Source organism: Stegostoma tigrinum, chromosome 7, assembly GCF_030684315.1.
Source record: "Stegostoma tigrinum isolate sSteTig4 chromosome 7, sSteTig4.hap1, whole genome shotgun sequence".
NCBI classification, from domain to species: Eukaryota; Metazoa; Chordata; class Chondrichthyes; order Orectolobiformes; family Stegostomatidae; genus Stegostoma; species Stegostoma tigrinum.
Window position 1 is genome coordinate 14,865,922 of NC_081360.1, and position 21,369 is coordinate 14,887,290.

Below are 21,369 nucleotides of genomic sequence, written 5' to 3' on the forward strand. Positions count from 1 at the left end.
ACTGCGGAGTACCTTCGACAGCAGTTCAACGACACAGTGCCATACTGTCAAGAGAAACTGGGCCTGTACAATGAATGAAGACATTGTTGGCAATGCTCCTGTCCCAGGGATGAGATTAAAGACATCTGATGCAGCGTTACTCCACTGGGAGAACATTCCGCCATTGCAGAAAATGCCGGAAATAATATGACTGACCCAGCCTGTGCTCCAGATTCTTTGAATAGGCCGAAGCCCTTCTTTAGATAACGCTTGACAAAGCTCTTCGTAAAGACCTTATGTCATGAAATGCGCCATCTAAAAGCTTAACCTTGCTTTTTATTGCCTGCCATGAGTATGTGGCCCTTAATAATTTACATGGCCGCTTATTGCTTTGAGACATCAACTATAAACAAGTAAATTAATTTATTCAGTGACAATTCAGCAGTAAAACTGAGGAACATGGCTGATGTGATGCGTTGGTAGAGCCTGGTTAGACCAGTGGAGAGTGCGAACTCAAATATTTCCAGTAATGCCTGTACACCCACCTGAGAGGGCCGACAGAGCTTCTCAAACATGGAAGGAATTGTCTGAAATAGAGGAAATAGGCACTAGTTAAAGGCATAATGTCAGGTTGGGAGATGTATTAAATAATTTGTAGTCAATCTCCTACTAATTCGGATCTGCACAGATAAACTGCATTCAGAAAAGCAATAGACGAGACTAAACTGGAACAAGACAGAAATTACAGCTGAGTTTCTGAAATTGCCAAGGAATTACAGATTGATATCAGGCAAAATTCAGTAGAGATAAAGCTAAAGTGTTTTGTGTCGGGATAAATTACGAGGACACTCTTACTTAATGAATTGGTTTTGAACTTGTTAAACAATAAGCAGTGAAGTGGGTATGATAACCTACACAGACATTGCTGAATCTAGTCATTACAGGGCAGGATTGGAAATGACAAACAGAATACTCAGCGAGATTACTGAACCAGCACAGTGTGCATTACGTTGTTTATGGAGACAAGGCAATGATTAAGGAAATGACCATGTCACACAAGAGAAACTGTAACCAAATCCTAATGACATTAAATGGCATTGCCAACACCAAGGATGAAATCTTGTGAATTCCCGTGTGGCAGCTTTGGTGGCAAGGGACATTTAATCAGGTGGATGACATTCATACCCGTGTGCTGTAGCGTGTGGGCTCAGGAGAGGCCTCTCCTTCAAAGGCGCTCAGTGCACCCCCTTTGGGTTGAAAGGCCCACTGAATGTCACATCCTTATGCCTCCCACTGATTCCCTTCCTTCACTCCTCTTCACATGATCCCATCTCCCATCTTCACTCTCCTCTGGCCTGGCATTCAGCAACAGTCCTGGGGCCTGGAAGGAATGGGAGAGTGGTGTCCTACTGGCATTGTCCCCCAGTGGTGCTGCCAGTTCAATACGGCAGTCCTGTATCTCTGGGTGGGCAGACCTTCTGCCATCACTGTCCTTGATGCCAGGAGGGAAGGGCAGCCCTGGCTTCTTGAGTGCCTGAGTGCCACAGGAGCTGGCAAAGGGCATTTTCTGGCTCTCCAACTGGTATTTGAGACCTCTATCACCTCCTCAAGATTCAGGCCCTTAACCCCCCACTCTCAGTATTCTGAGGGATGTTTACAGTTTGACTGGACCAGCCACATTACTGCCATGCAGCAGCTCAGAAGCTGTGCATACTGCAGTGAGAAACTCACCTCCTTATTCTCCAAGGTCTCTCTAACCACCTATAAAACACAAGACAGGAATGTGAAAGAACACTGTCCACTAGGACTGAATGGTCAAAGCTACGTCATCTGAAATAACATCACCCAAACACTGGTTTACATACTGTTCAAGGAACAGCCTGTTCAACCTAACAACTGGGACTGTATTTATGGTCCAATTGAGTCTCTTCCCATCTTTTCTTATTCAAACCCATCATCATTACCCTGTCTGCTTTTCTCCCTCAAAGGTCTACCTAGTTCCCACAGAAATGCATCGATACTATTTATGTCATAAGTTCTGCATTAGCACCACTGTTTGGCTAAAGATGGTTTTTCTGAATTCCTGCTGGATTCATTGATGACTATCTTACATTAATTCGTGGTTATCCTTTTAACCACCAGAAAAAAACATCCTTTCTGCGTCCACTCCATTAAAACCTTCTAGAACTTTAAAGATCTCTTCAAGGTCTCATAGTGCTTTTTGTAACAATTAACAGACCCAGCCTGCTTCTCCTTTCTTAGATGGATCTCTGCAATAATCCTTGTGAATCTTCTCCACATAGTCTCCAGTGCTTTTTCATTCTATTTGAAAAATCACGACCAGAACAGCCTGCAGCATGTAAGTGTGGTCTAATGAAGGTTTTGTACTGGTTTACCATCATTTCTCAACTTTTGCGTTCTATCCCTCCAGCAAAAATAAAACACAGTGTCTACTTTGCTACTTTTAAGGCCTTGTTAAATCGTGGTGTGACGTTTATTGGTTAGGTTTAGATGGTGACTAACTCACCTCCTGACTCCCAAAAGCCTGTCCACGTTCTGCAAGGCACAAGACAGAAGTGTGATGGGATACTCATCTGTCTGGATGGGTGCAGCTCCAACAGCACTCATGATGTTTGACACCATCCAGTACTAAGTGACTCACTTGATATGCACTGCATCCGCAAATATTCAGTTTGTCCACCAGTGACGCTTAGCAACATCGGTGTGTACCACTTACAACAGCAGAAATTCATCAAGACTCCTCAGGCAGCACCTCCCAGACCCTGACCACTTCCATCTAGAAGGGCAAAGGCAACAGATACATAAGAATAGCATCACCTGCAAGTGCCCCTTCAAATCTGCCACCATCCTGACTTGGAAATATACCGCCATTCCTTCACTGTGGCTGGGTTAAAATCCTGGAATTCTCTACCTAAAGGCATTGTGGGTCAACCCACAGTGGATAGACTGCAGCGGTTCAAGAAGGCAACTCACCACCACCTTCTCGAGCGCCCACTAGGGATGGGCAATAAATGCTGGCCCAGCCAGCGATGCCCACATCCCATGAACAAATAAAAAGAAACACAAACTGTGGCACTCGAAGGGCACGCCCATCTCCTTAAAGATAGCCAGCAATGGACAATAAATCCAATGATTCCCAAGTCCAGTGACAGAATTCTAAAATAGGTTTCAGGGATTCTGCATGGCAAACGTAAGCACACCGTATAGTTATATAAATCAGAAACATTGAGTGGAATCTTCTTGGTCCACGCAGAGCTTTTAGATAGGCAGGAAATCAGAACTTAATTGGGCAGGAAGTAAACATTTAGTTACCCGATGACGGGGAACTTCAGATTTGAAAGACGTTCCCAGAACTTGGAAGTAGGTCAACTTTCCTGACCTCTTTTGCACTCATGAGCATGTCATGAATACTCATTAACACCCTAGCCCCTTGATATTACATGAATGGGCGCAATCTTGTCAGGCAAAATCTGAAACACTTTTGTTTTCACATATCTTCTTGAGGTGTGTACCAGCTGAGATGGACCTCTTACTCCACTTCCCAGTGAGGACAGGCTCTGTGCGGCAACTTGTCTCCTCTCTAACCACTTCCTTTTTTTTTCAGTGAATCTTTGGAATTCTCTGCTCCAGAGGGCTGCAGATGTTCGATTAATGAGCCTGTTGAAGACAGAAAGTGATAAGTTTCTGGAGACTAGCAACATCTAGGGATAAGGAGATGGTGCGGGAAAGGGGCATTGAAGTGAGTGGTCAGCTACAACCTCATTCAATTGCAGAATAGGTTTGAGGCTCTGAATGGCTATTCCTCTTCTCCACTTTAGATACTAATTCAGAAGGAATCTGATGGTTTAAAGCACTTTGGATCACTCTCAGGTCATGCAAGGTGTGATATAAAAGCACGACCTTGTTTTTGTTATCCCGACCATGAATAAAAAACTCTCCAATGGGCTCAGTGCAAGTTAAATCTTAATAATTCACACTACCTGATATTACTTTAAACAATCAATTATAAATAAGCAAATTAGCTTGAATCATTCAGTGATAACTCAGCACAAAAACTGGCAAGCAATGGCTTTGGAGTTGTGTTGGTTGAGGTGAGGGTTGGCTGACAGTGGCTGGTGAGAACAAAAAAAACCCTTCCCCACTGCCCCCCCAACTCTATTTTAGATCTCACACGGGATTCCACCTGAGATGGCCAGTCAGCTTAATGTTGCAACTGAAGAGTGGTATCTTTGGCTGTGTAACACTCTGTCAGCACCGCACTAGGTATATTGGCTTGGACGATGTGCTCTAGTCTGTGGATTTTGACCTGAACCTCAGGCTTTTTTTGGCTTCAGGATGAGAGTGCATGCCATGGACATGGAGTAAAGAACTGTACGATAGAACGGCAGCCATGAATATTAGTTAGGGGAATGACGTTACATTTAGAAGTAGTTTGGTCTGATTTGATTTGATTTGATTTATTATTGTCACGTGTTCCTAGGTACAGTGAAAAGTTTTGTTTTGCGTGTAGTGCAGGCAGATTGTACCATACAAAGATCATAGGGTGATTAGAACAGAGCGGGGAACACAAAGTTGCGGCTGCAAAGAAGGAGCACAAAAAGCAAGATCGAACTTCAATTTCAAATTAAAGAGGTCCATTCAAAAGTCTAATAACAGCGGGTGAGAAGTTTTTTGGAATATGTTGGCACATGTCTTTAGCTTTTGTATCTTCTGCCTGACGGAAGAGGTTGGAAAAGATTACAACCAGGTTAAGAGGGATCTTTGATTATATTGGCTGCCAGTCTGTGGCAACAAGTAGTGTAAATCGAGTCAATGAATGAGAGGTTGGCTTCTTTGATGGACTTGGCTGTGTACTCATCCATCGGTGCTGGGAGATCAATTTCAATTCTAACCCTGTGAATAAACTGCTTTCAGAAAAGCAATGCACATTTCCAAAATTTGCATCTCACACTTAGTTGGGAGAGGCAAGTATTGAAGACCGTTGAACTTACAAAGTTTCTGGGGAACCGCAGGAGTACGCTTAAAACTATGGCACGTAATATTCAGCTGAGGTAAAACCCCCAAAGTGTTTTAAATTGGGCTAAATACTTGGGACATTTAAGTGAATCAATTGTTGTTGAATCTGTTGAAGGATTGGTTGAAAAATGAGAGTGATAGAAAGCTCAGACTTGCAGGCGTAGTTCCCTTAATTGCCCTGTTGACTGACCTGTCACGTTCTACACTCTATTAACAGGAGGTCATCAAAACTCTGCTGTCCCTTTCCTTCTTCACTTGATGTGTCACATGGCCACCATCTCTCTGTTGCTGACACAGTCAAACAATACCTTGTTTAAATTCTCAGCATTGTTTTGAAGTCCCCCTATGGCCCTGCTCCCAACCAATCTTTGCAATCTCCTCCCACCTCCAAAATCGGTGTGCACCTCTAATTCTACCTTCTTGAGTGTTCTCAATTTTAGATTCTCTACCATGAATGACTCTAGTAGCGTGGCCCGACCTTTGGAATTCCAAACTCTAAATCACTGCACCTCTCTGTTTTCCTTTAAAACCTTAGACCTTCACCATTTCTTTTTGACCATCCGCACTCCTATTGCCTTATATGTCTGTATGTCAATTTTGCTTTATAATGTTCCTCTGAAGTGACTTAGGAGATTTTAGCACGATAAAGAAGTTATACAAAAGCATATTGTTGTTGTTGCCACATTTAGTCAATACAGCGTGGCATTTGACCAGATGAAAACAGGACTGAACTATCTCTATTGCAATCAATCAAGAAAACTTGACCTGATGTATTAAGTAACATTTGCAAACATCAAGGCAATGTGCATTTCCAACAGGAGAGAGACAGCATAACCAGTTCCCTGTGGCATTGGATGATAGCATCATTGCTGAATCCTTCACAATCAACATCGTGGGGACAGTGATCAGAAACTGAACTGGACCAGCCACATCAATGTTCTGGCTATTAGAGTAGGTCAGAGGCTAGATATACCATGTGTGTGGCTTGCCTCCTGCCTAACAAAAGCCTTTACAAGACACAAATCATTTGTGTGATTGAGTAATCTCCATTTGACTAGATAGATACAGCTGCATAAGATTATGTTGAACAAAACAGTCCCCTTGATTATTACTAGTTGTGACATGTACTAGCTATACACTTGGGACAGCATGGTGGCTCAGTGGTTAGCACTGCTGCCTCACAGAGCCAGGGACCCAGGTTCCATTCCATCTTTGCAACTGGCAGTGTGGAGTTTGCATGTTCTCCCCTTGTCTGCATGGGTTTCCTCTGGGTGCTCCGGTTTCCTCCCACGGTCAAGAGGTGTGCAGATTGGGTGTATCGGCCTGGGAAATACAGGGTTACAGAGATAGAGTAAGGGAGGGTGGGATGAACTATGGAAGGTTGGAGTGGAGTCGACGGACTGAATGGCCTGCTTCCACTCTGGATGGATTCTATGATCTGGTGAACAGTGGCTACAGGGTGCACTGTCTACAGGATGCATTGCTGTTGCTCTTCACGTCTCTCTTACACGAACAGCCAAACCAGCCACTACCAAGATTACAAGCAGGAGTTGTATGGGATCACATTTAGTTTAGAGTCACACACCACCCTGCCTTGGACACGTACTGGCCACTCCCTCATGGTTAATGGGTCACAAATCCCTCAGCTCCCTATTTGTCACACTGTCAAAACCTCTTCACCAATACAGCAATTCAAGAAGGCCCACCAGCCCTTCATTAAGGGATGGGCAATATTTGCTGAAATCCTGTCCATGTCCATCTGATGAGGGCATGTTCAAACCAGTATTATTCCATGACAAGATAATAAAATGTGAGGCTGGATGAACACAGCAGGCCAAGCAGCATCTCAGGAGCACAAAAGCTGACGTTTCGGGCCTAGACCCTTCATCAGAGAGGGGGATGGGGGGAGGGAACTGGAATAAATAGGGAGAGAGGGGGAGGCGGACCGAAGATGGAGAGCAAAGAAGATAGGTGGAGAGGGTGTAGGTGGGGAGGTAGGGAGGGGATAGGTCAGTCCAGGGAAGACGGACAGGTCAAGGAGGTGGGATGAGGTTAGTAGGTAGCTGGGGGTGCGGCTGGGGGTGGGAGGAAGGGATGGGTGAGAGGAAGAACCGGTTAGGGAGGCAGAGACAGGTTGGACTGGTTTTGGGATGCAATGGGTGGGGGGGAAGAGCTGGGCTGGTTGTGTGGTGCAGTGGGGGGAGGGGATGAACTGGGCTGGTTTAGGGATGCAGTGGGGGAAGGGGAGATTTTGAAACTGGTGAAGTCCACATTGACTTGTGGACTTCACCAGTTTCAAAATCTCCCCTTCCCCCACTGCATCCCTAAACCAGCCCAGTTCATCCCCTCCCCCCACTGCACCACACAACCAGCCCAGCTCTTCCCCCCCACCCACTGCATCCCAAAACCAGTCCAACCTGTCTCTGCCTCCCTAACCGGTTCTTCCTCTCACCCATCCCTTCCTCCCACCCCCAGCCGCACCCCCAGCTACCTACTAACCTCATCCCACCTCCTTGACCTGTCCGTCTTCCCTGGACTGACCTATCCCCTCCCTACCTCCCCACCTACACCCTCTCCACCTATCTTCTTTGCTCTCCATCTTCGGTCCGCCTCCCCCTCTCTCCCTATTTATTCCAGTTCCCTCCCCCCATCCCCCTCTCTGATGAAGGGTCTAGGCCCGAAACGTCAGCTTTTGTGCTCCTGAGATGCTGCTTGGCCTGCTGTGTTCATCCAGCCTCACATTTTATTATCTTGGAATCTCCAGCATCTGCAGTTCCCATTATCTCCGATATTATTCCATGACAAATTGGGTACCATTCTGAAATTGGGAGGGAGACATGGGGATATTTATGACAGACAAGGGGTGCTGCAGCTTATTTGGGAATTGACTGAAAAATCCACTTTGACTGCAATTCAAAAACACTCGATTGCCAACCAGCGCGCTGTAATTATTACACGTTCTTGCTTTTCCAATGCATGCCGAAAGTATGCACCCCTCCAAAAGAGGGTAGCATAATTAAAGTCTCAATAATGCATACTGCCTGATAATATTTTCTGCAATCAGTTATAAATAAGCGAATTAGCTTGATCCGCTCGGTGACAATTCAGCATAAAAATGACAGCACAGCATGTGCTGGTGCATCGGTGGAGGCCAGGCTTGACTGACTAAGCTGGTGGGAACGGGGAGGGATCCGGAGTGCGCAGGTGCGGCACCTGCCTTAGCAGTACCAGTGAAGATGTCCGCAGCCAGGCATGCCTGAGACAGAGAGAGAGAAGAAAGGAGGGAATTAGGGAGAGAGATGGCATCCGATTCCACGCATCGATACCTCCTCGAGTAGGGAAAGAAGGAAGCAGACGGCAGAGGAAGGAATTAACCAGCCAGAGCCAGAAAAGAGACAAATATGAATCATGAATCTCCCCGGGTGCTGCTGTGTTTTGTCCCTGATCCTGTGCTCCAGTTTCCAGCCTTTTGGTGCAGCGGGTATGTAAGGAAGGGATGGAAGGAGAAATCTTGTGCGAATGCGTTTTTCCGTTGGAATAGCGACAGGGAATGCAACGCGGAATGACTAATGTTGGAGCTGTGTGTGTGCAATGCTATGGCTGAGTGTTGTACTCGGTCAGAGCGAGAGCATTGCAGATAGACAAGACTGGGGCTCAGACGCAGAACGTGCGGGGAGAAGTGTTTCAAATGTAATTCACCGTCAAGTGCAGCTTTTTCTGTTTGCAGCATTTTGGGCTACTTGAGGTTGGAGGGGAATGGGGGGCGATGACGGTTCAAATAGAATCATTTGAGACAAATCATTGCAGTCATTGCTTTTAAAAAAAAACAAGGGGAATGGGTCCCCTTAGCAACACGCTCTGAAATTGCACCGTAAACATGAGGGCTTGTTTTTTTTATTCCCAATCCCCGGTTCTCTCGCTGCAACTGATTTATCGCATAACAGAAGCAAGTGTTTATTCAGCATTTCTCTCTCTCTGCAATTGCGTGACCATGCGAATTGAAAACGCCTTTTTTTTGCTTTCTCTTCACCCCCCCCCCCCGTTCTTCTTTCATCTCTCCTGGTTGTTGCGAGCAGGTCTGCAGTTGAGCGGTGCTGACGGAGAGCCATTAGCAGCCGATGCTGATGCGGCGTTGAACCAGAGCAGCAGCCCGAGCCAGCAAGAGATAACGTGGCCTTTACGCTTGATCTATTACGTTCACGACGACAACGAGAGCACTTACCACATCCTGGATACCAAAGCCAGGAACCAGCAGAAACACCATCAGGTAAGGAGAGCATGAGAGAGAGAGAGAGTGTCCCGGATTTACCCAGACCCTCGCTGGGCGCGGTAGGGCTCCCAGCAACCAACTGGAGCAAAAGTGCTTCCAGAGCAGGATTCCCATCAGTGCAGTTGTACTTGGGCTCAAGAACCCTCCCCACCCCACGGCATGTGCAGCGTTTATGTCTTGCTGTTCTGTTCTAACTTCTGGCATTACACTCTGACTCTTTAGCCCTTCACCAGAAATGCAATGCCTCCCTTTGTGAAAACAGCACATGTTTTTTGTTTGCTCCGGCATTGTAACACCGACTTACCGAACTCTTGCTTAGGTGCACTGATCCCTTGCATGTTATATCGCGCCTGAGGCGCTGTAGGTGTAACATCGCTGGACTCTAATCTAGACATCCAGGGGGCGACGGGATCTCGCCATGGCAATGCTGGTGGAATTTAAAATCCCAGTTTTTTTTGATCAATTTAATTAATTAAAAACTCTGAAATCGGAAAGCAAATTCAAGGAGTTTGCCCCCAAAGTCAATTACGAAGGAATTCCTTTTTAAGGTGAAAGCCGTGCTGTATAACTCTATGATTCTAGGATAGGAGGTTTAGAGGGGATTTGAGGAGTTCTCTTTCAAACAGAGTGGTGTTGGTTTGGAATGTACAGCCTGGGAGGGTAGTCGTGGCAGGAAATCTCACTTAATCTCAGGGAACCTTTAAAAAGTACTTGGATAAACACTTGAAATGAAATAACATTAAGCCTATGGGCCTGGTACTAGAAAATGGGGCTAGTGTAGACTTTTGTTGGTGCACACTGAAGGGCCTCTACTGTATGATTGTGATTCAATGAAAGCCAGTCTTAATAACTACAAAGTACACAAATAGGAAAGGTTTGGATGGATATGGGCCAGGAGTAGGCAGGTTGGACTAGTTTAGTTTCGAATTGTGTTCGACGTGGACTGGTTGGACCGAAGGGTCTGTTTCCATGCGCTATAACTCTATAACTGATGATTGTAAAACCCATCCTGTAGGGAAGGTAATCTGCTGCCCATGCCATATATGGAGTGCATGTGACTGCAGGCCCACAGCAAAGTGATTGACTGCCAACTTCCCTCAGCAAAGACTTGAGCAAACCACTTGATTCAAGGGCAAGTAGAGATGGACAACAAATGCTGGTCTTAATGATGATGCCCGCATCCCAGGAAGGAACAGAGGTACAGTGGTAAAATGTCACATGTGTACGGCACTGAGTCATGGAGGCACCTGGTTGGATGGGTGATCCCTTTATTTTTCTGGAGCGTCGGAGGCTGAGGAGTGACTTTATTGTGGTTTATAAAATCATGAGGAGCATAGGTAAAGTGAATGACAAGGGTATTTTCCCCAGGAGTTTGTGAAGTTCAGAACTAGGTGGCATAGTTTTAAATTGAGAGGAGAAAGATATAAAAAGGGCATGGGGGGGCACTTTTTTGTTTTACACCAGACAGTGGTTAATGTGTGGAATGAACTGCCATAGGAAGTGGCGGAGGCTGGTACAAAGTTTAAAAGACGTTTGGACAAGTACGTGAATAGGAAAGGTTTGGAGAAATATGGGCCAGGAGCAAGCAGACGGGACTAGCTTAATTTAGGAACACGTCAGTGTGGACTAGTTGGAACAAAGGGCCTGTTTTTGTGCTGTATCTCTTTATAAAGGGAGAGGGGAGAAAGTGGTGCAGTTTGGGATTGAGTTCCATTATGCAGGACTTTAACAGCTGGCGGCTGCTGGTGAAGTGAAGGGAATCAGGATACATAATGCCAACATTAGATATCCAGAAGCTCAACCACAGTTGTCGGGCTTGCAGAGATAGAGAGGTGGTGAACTAGTGGGATTTAAGTACGTGGATGGGAACTTGTAAAATATGGAGTTTGTCAGAACGGGAGTCAGATTATTGCCAGCAAGCAATGGGCTGAACAGGATTTGGGGAGCTAACCTGGCTCTGGTGTAATAAGGACCAAGACTGACCCAAGTACTTAGTTGGAGTAAGTCAGAAAGGCCACACAGCTAAAATGCTGTAGCTGAATTTGGTGTCAGTGGCATCTGGAGGAAGAAAATTAACTACATTTTCTGCTGTATATTACCATCCAATGACCCTCCTGCAAAATGGCTGTGTATGACGTTCTGGCGAGGGGATGGTTGTGATTGCAAGATGGGTTTGAACTTATAAAGTGCCTTTCTTGATCGCAGGACATCATGCAGCAATTTACCATCCACGAAACACTTCTGAAGTGTTGGCCGTGGTGTTATGGAGAACCCAGTTCTGGGAAGCTCGCACAAACAGCAGTACGCAGATGATGGTTCGATCATCTGTTTGTAATGATGTGGGCTGAGGGATAAATATTAGTCAGGGCACTGGGCTAACAACCCCAATTCTTTGATTTAAAGCTTTGGGATCTTCCACCTCAGAGGCAGAAGGGACCACCTTTTCATGTCAAGTTTGAAAGTTGACACCTTCAGCACTGTAGCTTTCCCTTTGTACAGTGCTGGACCACTGTCTAGATTTGGGCCTGTCATGGAGCCTTGCGGCACAAAAGGAGGACATTCAGCCCACAGTGTCTGTGTTGGCTCCAGGAGATTTATCCAGTAATCTCATTCCTGTGCTTCCTCCATAGCCTTATTTACTGCTTCAAGTATATATTCAGTTCCCTTTTCACATTCACCGTGGAATCAACTTCCATCACCCTTTCGGAGTGCAGACCAGGTAGCAATGGATTACAGAGCAAAAAGAAAATATCATCTGTCTTTTTCTTTATTCAGTTGTCTTAAATCTCTGTCCTTCAGATCATAGAATCCTGACAGATTGGAAGCAGGCCATTTAACCCATAACACCCCTCTGAACAGCATCCCACCATCGTCTACCTTATCCCAGCATTTCCCTTGGCTGACTCACATAGCCTGCACGCTATTCTTGGACTGTGGGAGGAAAGCCACAGGGAGAATGTGAAAACTCAACGCTGATGGTTGCCTGAGAGTGGGATTGACCTGGGTCCGTGGCACTGTGAGGCTGTGGTGCTAAACACTGTGCCAGTGTGCCACCCCAGATGCTTACTAAGCTTCTTACTAATGGGAACAGTCTCACCCTGTTCAGTCTAGTGCAGTCCCTTGTGTGTTTATTTTACCATTTCTGCTGACTGTTGCCAGTGCTGGACAAATCCTATTCATGAGGCTATTGAGAAGGACATTGCAAGTCAGAGGCTTTGTGTTTTGTACTAAAGTGAATCTGAATATTGAATGGAATTTTTCATGTTGAGAATAAATTTTTGCTGGGGTACCACTGTTTAAAAATGATGGAATCAAAGGAACATAGGTGAAATGGAGATGCAGGTTTGCTATGATCCACTTAAGTGGTGACTGAGGAGCCTCCTCTAGATCCTAAAACCCTATTGTCTTTTACCTCTTGCTGCAAGAATTGTGACTATCCGCTATGTTCATGGCGCAGTATGCCTATAGTGATATTTGTAGCAATTACATCAATAGTTTACTGCAATGTTGCAGTTAGTGTGTTAGCACACCACATTGCCCAATTATAATTTTCATAATTTGGTGAATGTTATTTAGAAGTGTTCATGTGAGTTATTTATATTATAGGCAGTTACTTACATGCAATATTTGTATTCTTATGCACAATCGGCTCGATCCCATTGCTGACCACATGGCTTCCTTTTCATCCCTGTTGTATGAAGTATTAAATTGTACTTGCTTTTCTGTCTATTGGATCCAATTCCAACGGGCTGTATTGGTTCCTGTTTACTCCCATATAGATCCAGACCCAAAGCTTTGAGCCAAGTCCCGTTTTCTCTTGTTTTTCCCCACTGACTAAAACAGTCAGATCTTGGGTATTCCCAACGTGTAGAAAACACTTCCCCATTTTGTGCCGTCACTTACAAATGCATGGGCTGACTTGTCGGTCTGATTTTTCTCCACTTGAGCTTTCATTGGTAATGTTGATTGGGAAGTCCCAGGCTTTGTCTCATGAAGGAATGGCTTTCCCAGCGTTGATCAGAAAGATGTGGCTTCAGCCGTAAGATGTAGGAGCAGAAGGAGGCCATTCAGCCCAGCGAGCCTGCTCCACCATTCAATGAGATGGTCTGATAACCCTGAAATCCACTTTGCTGCCCCTTTTGACATGATAGGAAATCAAAGATTCCGAGTTGGAATTTAACCTCCATAATGCCTGAGTTGCTTCGACTGTGCACGATTCTGTAATGTCAGGAGTCCATCTGATGACCCTTTTTTCCGATCATATGAGATTTCAAAGGATCAAACCATCTCCGGCTCAGGTCACTTCTGTAGAACTCTCCATCCATCAAACCCAAATCCTGATTAAAGGATCAACAGCTTTTCAATTACTTAACTTTGTTTTTTTTGATAGATTAGTATCTTGCAGCCCAGAATGAGGCCAGTCAGCCCATTGTAACTGTGCCATCTCTTTGAAGATGTCCGCTACTGTTTTCCTTTGTCCTGTAAATTTCTCCTTTTTGCTTAAGACAATTCCAGCAGCGTTTTGAAAGTCACTATCAAAGCTGCTTCCACTATCCAATGAGATTGTTGTTCCAGTCAGGAATGCACAGTTCACTTTAACGCACAATTTCTGTCTTTTTACTTTCTTGATCTTCAGTCAAATGCCTTAAATCCGTGCCATCTACTTTTCAACACTGCGCCTACAGTTCAAAGCAGTGTATTGAAACCACTCCTAATTTTGAAAACCTCCTCCAAATCTTCCTTTAGATTTCCCAGCCCGGATGAGAGAGGCCCTGGGTGATCCACTGTTTCCAAATAGCTGATGTCCCTCCTCCCTAGTGCTGTCCTACTCATAGAGCCATTGGACTGCAGAGTGGTGCCATTCAGCCCAGTGAGCCCATGCTGTAAATCAACCCAGCTTGCCCCATTCCCAACTACCCCTCACTATTTCCCAGCTGAGCTGAAAGATCCTTTGCCTCAACTGTGTGGCTCCACTTTCGTTTCTGAAATCCTTTGCCGTCTTTGCTTCCACCATTATTGGCAACCTCAAATTCCAAGGCTTTACCACTTACTGCCTCAAAGAAGCTCTTCTTGCATCATTCCATGTCCTAAAATCTCTGTTTCCATCAGTTTTGCTTTGTCTACCTTATTGAGTCCTGGCCTAATTTTTTTTTTGAGGATCCCTTCAGTGTGGAAGTAGACCATTCGGCCCTTCGAGTTCACACTGCACCTCCAAAGAGCATTCCTCCAACCCTCCCACCCTTGGCTAATCCATCTATCCCCAGACACTATGGGCAATTTAGCACAGCTAGTCTACCTAACCTGCAGAGATTTGGATTGTGGGAGGAAACCAGAGCAAGCCCACAGATAGGGCGGAGAATGTGCAAACTCTACATAGTGCCCCTGCAGGTGGGGTCAAACCTGGGTCCCTGGTAACCGCTGTGCCACCTCTTGCTTGACTCCATTGTGTCTCCCTTCAACCTCCTTTTTTTACTCGTTTCTGTAACTATTCTGGTAAATCTCCTCTGCTCCCACTTCAAGTCTCTGATGTACCTCCTAACGTGCGACGCCCAGAAAGGAGTGTTGAGATGCCAGTGAGTGAAGAGGTTTGGTACAATTACTGGAGCTAACATTGCCTCACTGTATCATTGGATGACAGTGAGCCAGCAGATGAGCTGCATCCATGTTGAACAATCTCGTGATCAAGGGAAGGGCTGAGAGGTTTGCTGCAGTTCTTCCCAACTCCCACTTCCCTGCCTTGGGTTAGGGAGGTAGGTAGTAGTCCTCTCCTTGCTTTGTGCTGTTGGAAAAAGTGACATTCGGGTGATGCTAGGGTCAGACTTGGTTGATGTAGCTGAACAGATTTCTCATGACTACTGTCTGAGCTGACTCACTGATGACTGTGCTTGGGAACAGTTTCTAGGCAGCTATTCTGCATGTTTATTGCGGTGTGACCTAGCGATTTACAAGTGGGAGTGAAAGCCGAGGATGAGGAGGAACGTTCCTTGCGCTTGGGATGAATATTTGTGCCAGGAATAGTGTATAGATTTACAACAGAGTTGATATCTGGTCATAGAATGCTAGATTGTACTTAAAGATGGAAAAACATAGAAAAATGGAAAATGAGTTGGAGTAGGCCATTCAGCCCTTTGAGCCTGCTTTGCCATTCGTGATCACCCAACTCAGTACCTTGTTCCTCCTTCCCCCTCCCTTTGATCCCTTCTACAAACTATAACTAATGCCTTGAAACTATTTGATGCTTTGGCCTCAACCACATTCTGTGACAGAGCATTCCACAGGCTCACTACTCTCTGGGTGAAGAAATTTCTCCTTGTCTGAGTCCTAAATGGCCTACCCCAAGTTCTTGGACTCTGATCCTTGGTTCTGATCTCCCTGGTCATTGGGAACATCCCTTCTGCGTTTTCCCCCTCTCTGCTCGTGTTAGGTTCCTACTGCCATTCAGATTATAATCTGCCTTGGTGTTTTGTCACCAAAGTGAATAACCTCACATTTATCCACATTATACTTGTGCCATGCATCTGCGCTTGCTTTAACATATTGCTGTTTGAGGATGCCAGGAAAGTCCAAAGTACATCATTGCCAATGAAGTAGTTCCACAGTCCAGTCGCTGCCATGTTGTTGGAAGTGCAATGTGCAGTTTCTATGCAGGAAGATCCCACCCAGCGGCAAAGCAATAAATTACCAGATGACCTGTTTCTGTGATGCTGATCAAGGGGTAACTATTGGCCAGGGTGCAGTGTAACAACAGCTTGTATTTGTATAGCACCTGTTTAAAGTAAGAAACTACTTCAATGGGCTGCTCAGAAGCATTGCAAAAAGTGATCAATGACCCTGAGCCATGTGTCTGTCTCCTTAAGGCAAAAGGCTGAAAGCCTAGCCAGAGAAGTAGATCTAAGGAGCCCCTTCAGGTCTTCCGGAGGATGTTCTATCGTTAAGGCTGGGTCACAATGACCAGCAGCAGCACCATTAATATCGAGGATGCACTAGAGGCTGGAATTAAGTGAGCTCAGATTTTTCAAATGATGCTGGGGCTGGAGGAGACATTTCAGAAATAGATGTGTGAGGTGACAGATTTTTTTAGAAACAAAGGTGAGCCTTTGCAAAGTTATGCTCTGCGTAACCAGCAGCCAGCGTAGGCCTGTATACAGTAGTGATGGGTGAACGTGAGGAGGCAGCAGGGCTTCGGGATGACCTCAAATTTAGAGGACAGAATGAAGGCGACAAGTCAGGACTGTATTGGAATATTCAGGGCTAGAGGTAAGAGGCCCCAGGAGGACCTCAGTAGCAGAGGAGCTCAGGCAGTGACAGGGCCATGTGATATTACAGAGCTGAAAGTAGAGAATTTTTGTGTTATTTTCAGAGGACCGCAGTAGGTACGGGTCACCAGAAGCAACAGAGCGGCAGCAGAAGGTTTTTACATCAGGCAAGAAACTTTTCCATCTCTCAGACGGTCGTGAGTTTTCATAGAATCATACAGTACAGAAGATGCCCTTCAGCCCATCAAGCCTGTACCATCAAAGCAATGCCAAACCTACACCAATCCCACTTTCCAGCACCAGGACCATACCCTGAATGTTAGTACATGAAGTACTCATCCAGGTACTTTCTCTTTTTAAAAGGTTGTGAGGCTTCCCACCTCAACTACCCACTGGGCAGGGCATTCCCGACCTCCACCACCCTCTGGGTGAAAACATTTCTCCTCCAATTCCCCCTAAAACCTCCCACCTTTCACCTTAAATTGATGCCCCCAACTTACTGAAACTTTGACCAAGGGGGAACAGCTGCTTTCTATTCACCCAGTCCATGCTCCTCATAATCTAACACACCTCATATAAGTCACCCTTCATCCTTCTCTGCTTCGAAGACGACATCCCGAGCTTATCCAGCCTCTCTTCACGGCTGAATTACTCCATCCCAGGCAACAGCCTCTGCACACTCTCCAGTGCAATCACATCCTGCCTTTAGTGCAGTGTTCTGAACTGCTCGCAGTACTCCAGCTGTTGGCCAACCAAATTTTTTTTTGTACAGCCACAAAACAACCTTCCTGCTCTTGTAATCTATGGCATTACTGATCAAGGCAGTTGGAAGGCTTCTGCTTAATAGGCGATGGAGTTAGAGGCTTTGAGTTTTTCTCTTGTCAGTAGACTTATACCGATCCTTGATAAGCAAGATCTGATGGAGTAGGTGGGAATGTGGATCAGTTGAATGAACCATCATCTTAGTGAATAGGAGAGTAGGCCCAAAGGGGCTGAGTGGCCTAGCCCCACTCCAAATGCACTTGTGTTTATGTCTGTGCGGGTTCCCTGGCCGTGATTGAGTACAGACCCTTGCTGCTGGGCGACAGTGGGTTGGTTTTGTGGGGGTGTGGAGGGGAGTGTGGGTCAGTAAGTCCTGTCAAGGCCTGCAGATGGTTTGAGGGGAGACAGTTTAATCCCGTTACAGTCAGATCCATACAGTTTTCAAACGTTGATAAGAGCCGCTCCGGTCCAAGCGTGGAATCCTCCTCTTTCCCGGGAAAGATCCAAGTGGATTTGGCAGCTGACGGCACCTTCCTGTATAACAAAGTGTGGAGCTGGATGAACACAGCAGGCCAAGCAGCATCTCAAGAGCACAAAAGCTGATGTTTCGGGCCTAGACCCTTCATCAGGAAAAGCTGGTCACGGTTGGGGCAAAATTGGGAAGGCTTGAATGTGGACTGTAGTCCATGGGGATGACCTGGTTCCGTAGGGAGGTGGCTGTGGTACCTGGTTTGCTTGAGGACATTGGTTGAGCAGTTTCGAGGCTAGAGTGAGTTGAGTGCCGTCTGGGAGGGAAGGAGGGATGTGGCAGAGACACCTTATTGGACAGTCTCAACTTTGGGGGTGGAGCATTCCAACTGATTGTTGGAGGCGGGAAAAGAAGTTAGTGTCAATGCCAGCATTCCGGAATGTTAAGCGTCTTGCGCAGCCAGGGACTGGCCCCAGCAGCACTTCGTTGGGATCCACTGGATCTGATGGTCGATGGATCAGCCAGCTGCATCCAATACCACCTTGGATTTCATGGGGCAGCCCTCACCTCTTTTCCCACCACCACCACCAGGGGATTTGCCAGGATGAGGGAGAATAAAATCTTTGCAGACGTGAGGAGAGTGGGATGCATTAGGCCTCCACGTGGGCTGTGGTTTAGCATTTCCTCTGAAAGGTATTAGCCAAGTGTTAAAACTATACAGTGCGCCCATAGTGTGCAGTTATCTGGCTGGAGTACTGACATAAATTGGCAGGCAGCAGCAATCCCTCTCTCTGTCTGTGTCTGTCTTGACAAACACCCTCACGGCGAAGTGAAAGATTTCAGGTGCCTTTCGATCGATGTACTAAACACTCCTGCTTATCCCTTGAGTGAAGGCACAGTGCAGAGCAAAGGTGAGCTGTGACTCGCTGGCAGCTCTCGTTATTGTGTTTGAGCCCACACTAGATTCCTGTGTACAAAACCAAGGATGTAGCATAGCATTGAGGGGGTGCTATAATATTTATTTATAATGTCCAATATTTATATGTCAAGAACACTACCCAGGACAAATTGGCCTACTTGCTTGGCACCTGTTCCATAAGCATCCATTCCCGCCACCATCGACGCTCAGTATTATCTACAGGATGCACTGCAGGAATTCACCAAAAATCCTTAGACACTACCTTCCGATCCCCTGACCACTTCCACCCAGAAGGACAAGGGCAACAGATACATGGGAACACGTTCCCCTCCAAGTCACTCACTGCCCCGACTTGGAAATATATTGGCATTCCTTCACTCTTCACTGAGTCAAAATTCTGGAGTTCTGTCCTCGCGGGCATCGTGGGTCAACCCCACAGCACACGGAGTGCAGTGGTTCAAGAAAGTGGCTCACCACCACCTTCGGAATGGCAGTGAGAGACGCGCAAGAAATGCTGGCCAGTCAACATTTCAGATGTTGCTTTTCTTCAGAAAAAAATTATCCTATTCTGTTTGCGGGATCTTGCTGTGCCTACTGTCTGTTTCACATAACAGCGATGATCCTTCTGGGTGAGAGAGGAGATAATGGGAACTGCAGATGCTGGAGAATCCAAGATAACAAAGTGTGGAGCTGGATGAACACAGCAGGCCAAGCAGCATCTCAGGAGCACAAGATTCCTCCCACTTCCTACAGACAAAGGAGATGGCCACAGGTACCTGCACAGGCCCAGGCGATGCCTGTCTCTTAGTAGGTTACGTGGAACAGTCCCTCTTCTGCACCTGCACTGGCCCTGAACCCCACCTCTTCCTCCATTACATTGATGACTGTATCGGCGCCACCTCGTGCTCCCAATAGGAACTCAAACAGTTCATCCACTTCACCAACACCTTCCACCCCAACCTCAAGTTCACCTGGAATGCCGTCCCCAATTCCTTCACCTCCGCCGCATCTGCTCCCAGGATGAGGCTTTCCACTCATGTACATCCCAGATATCCTCGTTCTTCAAGGACCGCAACTCTCCCCCCCACCACCACCACCCCGTGCAGTGGTCGAGAACGCCCTCGACCGTGTCTCCTGCATTTCCTGCAACTCATCCCTCTCACCCCGCCCCTGCAATAACCGCCCTAAGAGAATCCCCCTCGCCCTCACACACCACCCCACCAACCTCCGGATACAACGCATCATCCAACAACACTTCCGCCATCTACAGTCCGACTCCACCATCCAAGACATTTTTCTTGAATATCCTGCAGTGCATCCTGTAGATAGTACTGAGTGTCGATGGTGGCGGGAATGGATGCTTGTGGAACAGGTGTCAAGCAAGTAGGCCAATTTGTCCTGGGTAGTGTTCTTGACATAGTTCACTCTCTCCATGACTCCCTTGTCAGCTCCACACTCCCCTCCAACCCCACCACACCCGGCACCTTCCCCTGCAACCGCAGGAAGTGCTACACTTGTCTCCACACCTCCTCCCTCACCCCCATCCCAGGCCCCAAGATGACTTTCCGCATCAAGCAGATGTTCACCTGCACATCTCCCAATGTGGTATACTGTATCCACTGTACCTGGTGTGGCTTCCTCTACATTGGGGAAACCAAGCGGAGGCTTGGGGACTGCTTTGCAGAACACCTCCGCTCGGCTCGCAATAAACAACTGCACTTCCCCGTCGCGAACCATTTTAATTCCTCCTCCCATTCCACAGGAGACATATCCATCCTGGGCCTCCTGCAGTGCCATAATGATGCCACCCGAAGGTTGCAGGAACAGCAACTCTCATTCCACTTGGGAACCCTGCAGCCCCATGGTATCTATGTGGATTTCACAAGCTTCAAAATCTCCTCTTTTTTTCCCCCCCCCACCCCCACTACTGCATCACAAAACCAGACTAGCTCGTCCCTGCCTCCCTAACCTGTTCTTCCTCTCACTTATCCCCTCCTCCCTTCTCAAGCCTACTAAACTCATCCTGCCCCGTTGACCTGTCCATCCTCCCTGGACTGACCTATCCCGTCCCTACCTTGCCACCCATACTCTCCTCTGCACCTTTCTTCTCTATTTATCTTCAGTCCGCTTCCCCCTCTCTCCCTATTTATTTCAGAATCCTCTCCCCATCCCCCTTTTACTGATGAAGGGTCGAGGCCCGAAACGTCAGCTTTTGTGCTCCAAAGATGAGCTTTGCCTGCTGTGTTCATCCAGCTCCACACTTTGTTATCCTTCTGTGGTTGTGATGAGCTGTTGAATGCCCTGAGGCCACACACGGTGCTGCACCAGTACAATTTTACTTTAAGTCAAGTTATTCTCCTGTTCCGGCTTCCTGTGGAATCTGATTTCTCCGGAAAGCCATGCCCCTTCGATCCGTTGGCTGCCGAAAGGACGGGAACAGAACCGCATGTTTGAGTAAATGTGCAGGTGGATTAGGGAGGTAGTGGAGTGAGGAGTCTGCAGTGAGGGGCCCGTACTCCCGCCACCCTGCAGACTTGCACGCCCTCTTTAGCTGCTGCAGAGGCAGTCAGCTGGCAATCAGAGACGGTTTGCTGTCTGCTGAAGGGCCGCACTTAACCGTTTTGCCCCACCGCACCCCAGCTCCTGACCGCGGTAGCACTGAATTGACAGGACCAAT

At 46.8% G+C, this 21,369-nt stretch overlaps 1 protein-coding gene across 7 annotated transcripts in view; it reads left to right on the forward strand.

Moving 5' to 3' along the window:
• The first annotated feature begins 8,230 nt into the window (after positions 1-8,230).
• LOC125454098 (disintegrin and metalloproteinase domain-containing protein 23-like) overlaps positions 8,231-21,369 on the forward strand; it is a 153,464-nt gene continuing 140,325 nt past the window's right edge. For all 7 annotated transcript variants that reach the window (XR_009445923.1, XM_048534444.2, XM_048534439.2 and 4 more), the window contains exons 1-2: positions 8,231-8,497; positions 9,093-9,283. Coding sequence is in view for 6 of the 7 variants with exons in the window: in XM_048534444.2 (XP_048390401.2) it covers positions 8,425-8,497; positions 9,093-9,283 (264 nt within the window). In the remaining variant the exon portion in view is untranslated. The remainder of the gene's footprint in view (positions 8,498-9,092; positions 9,284-21,369) is intronic.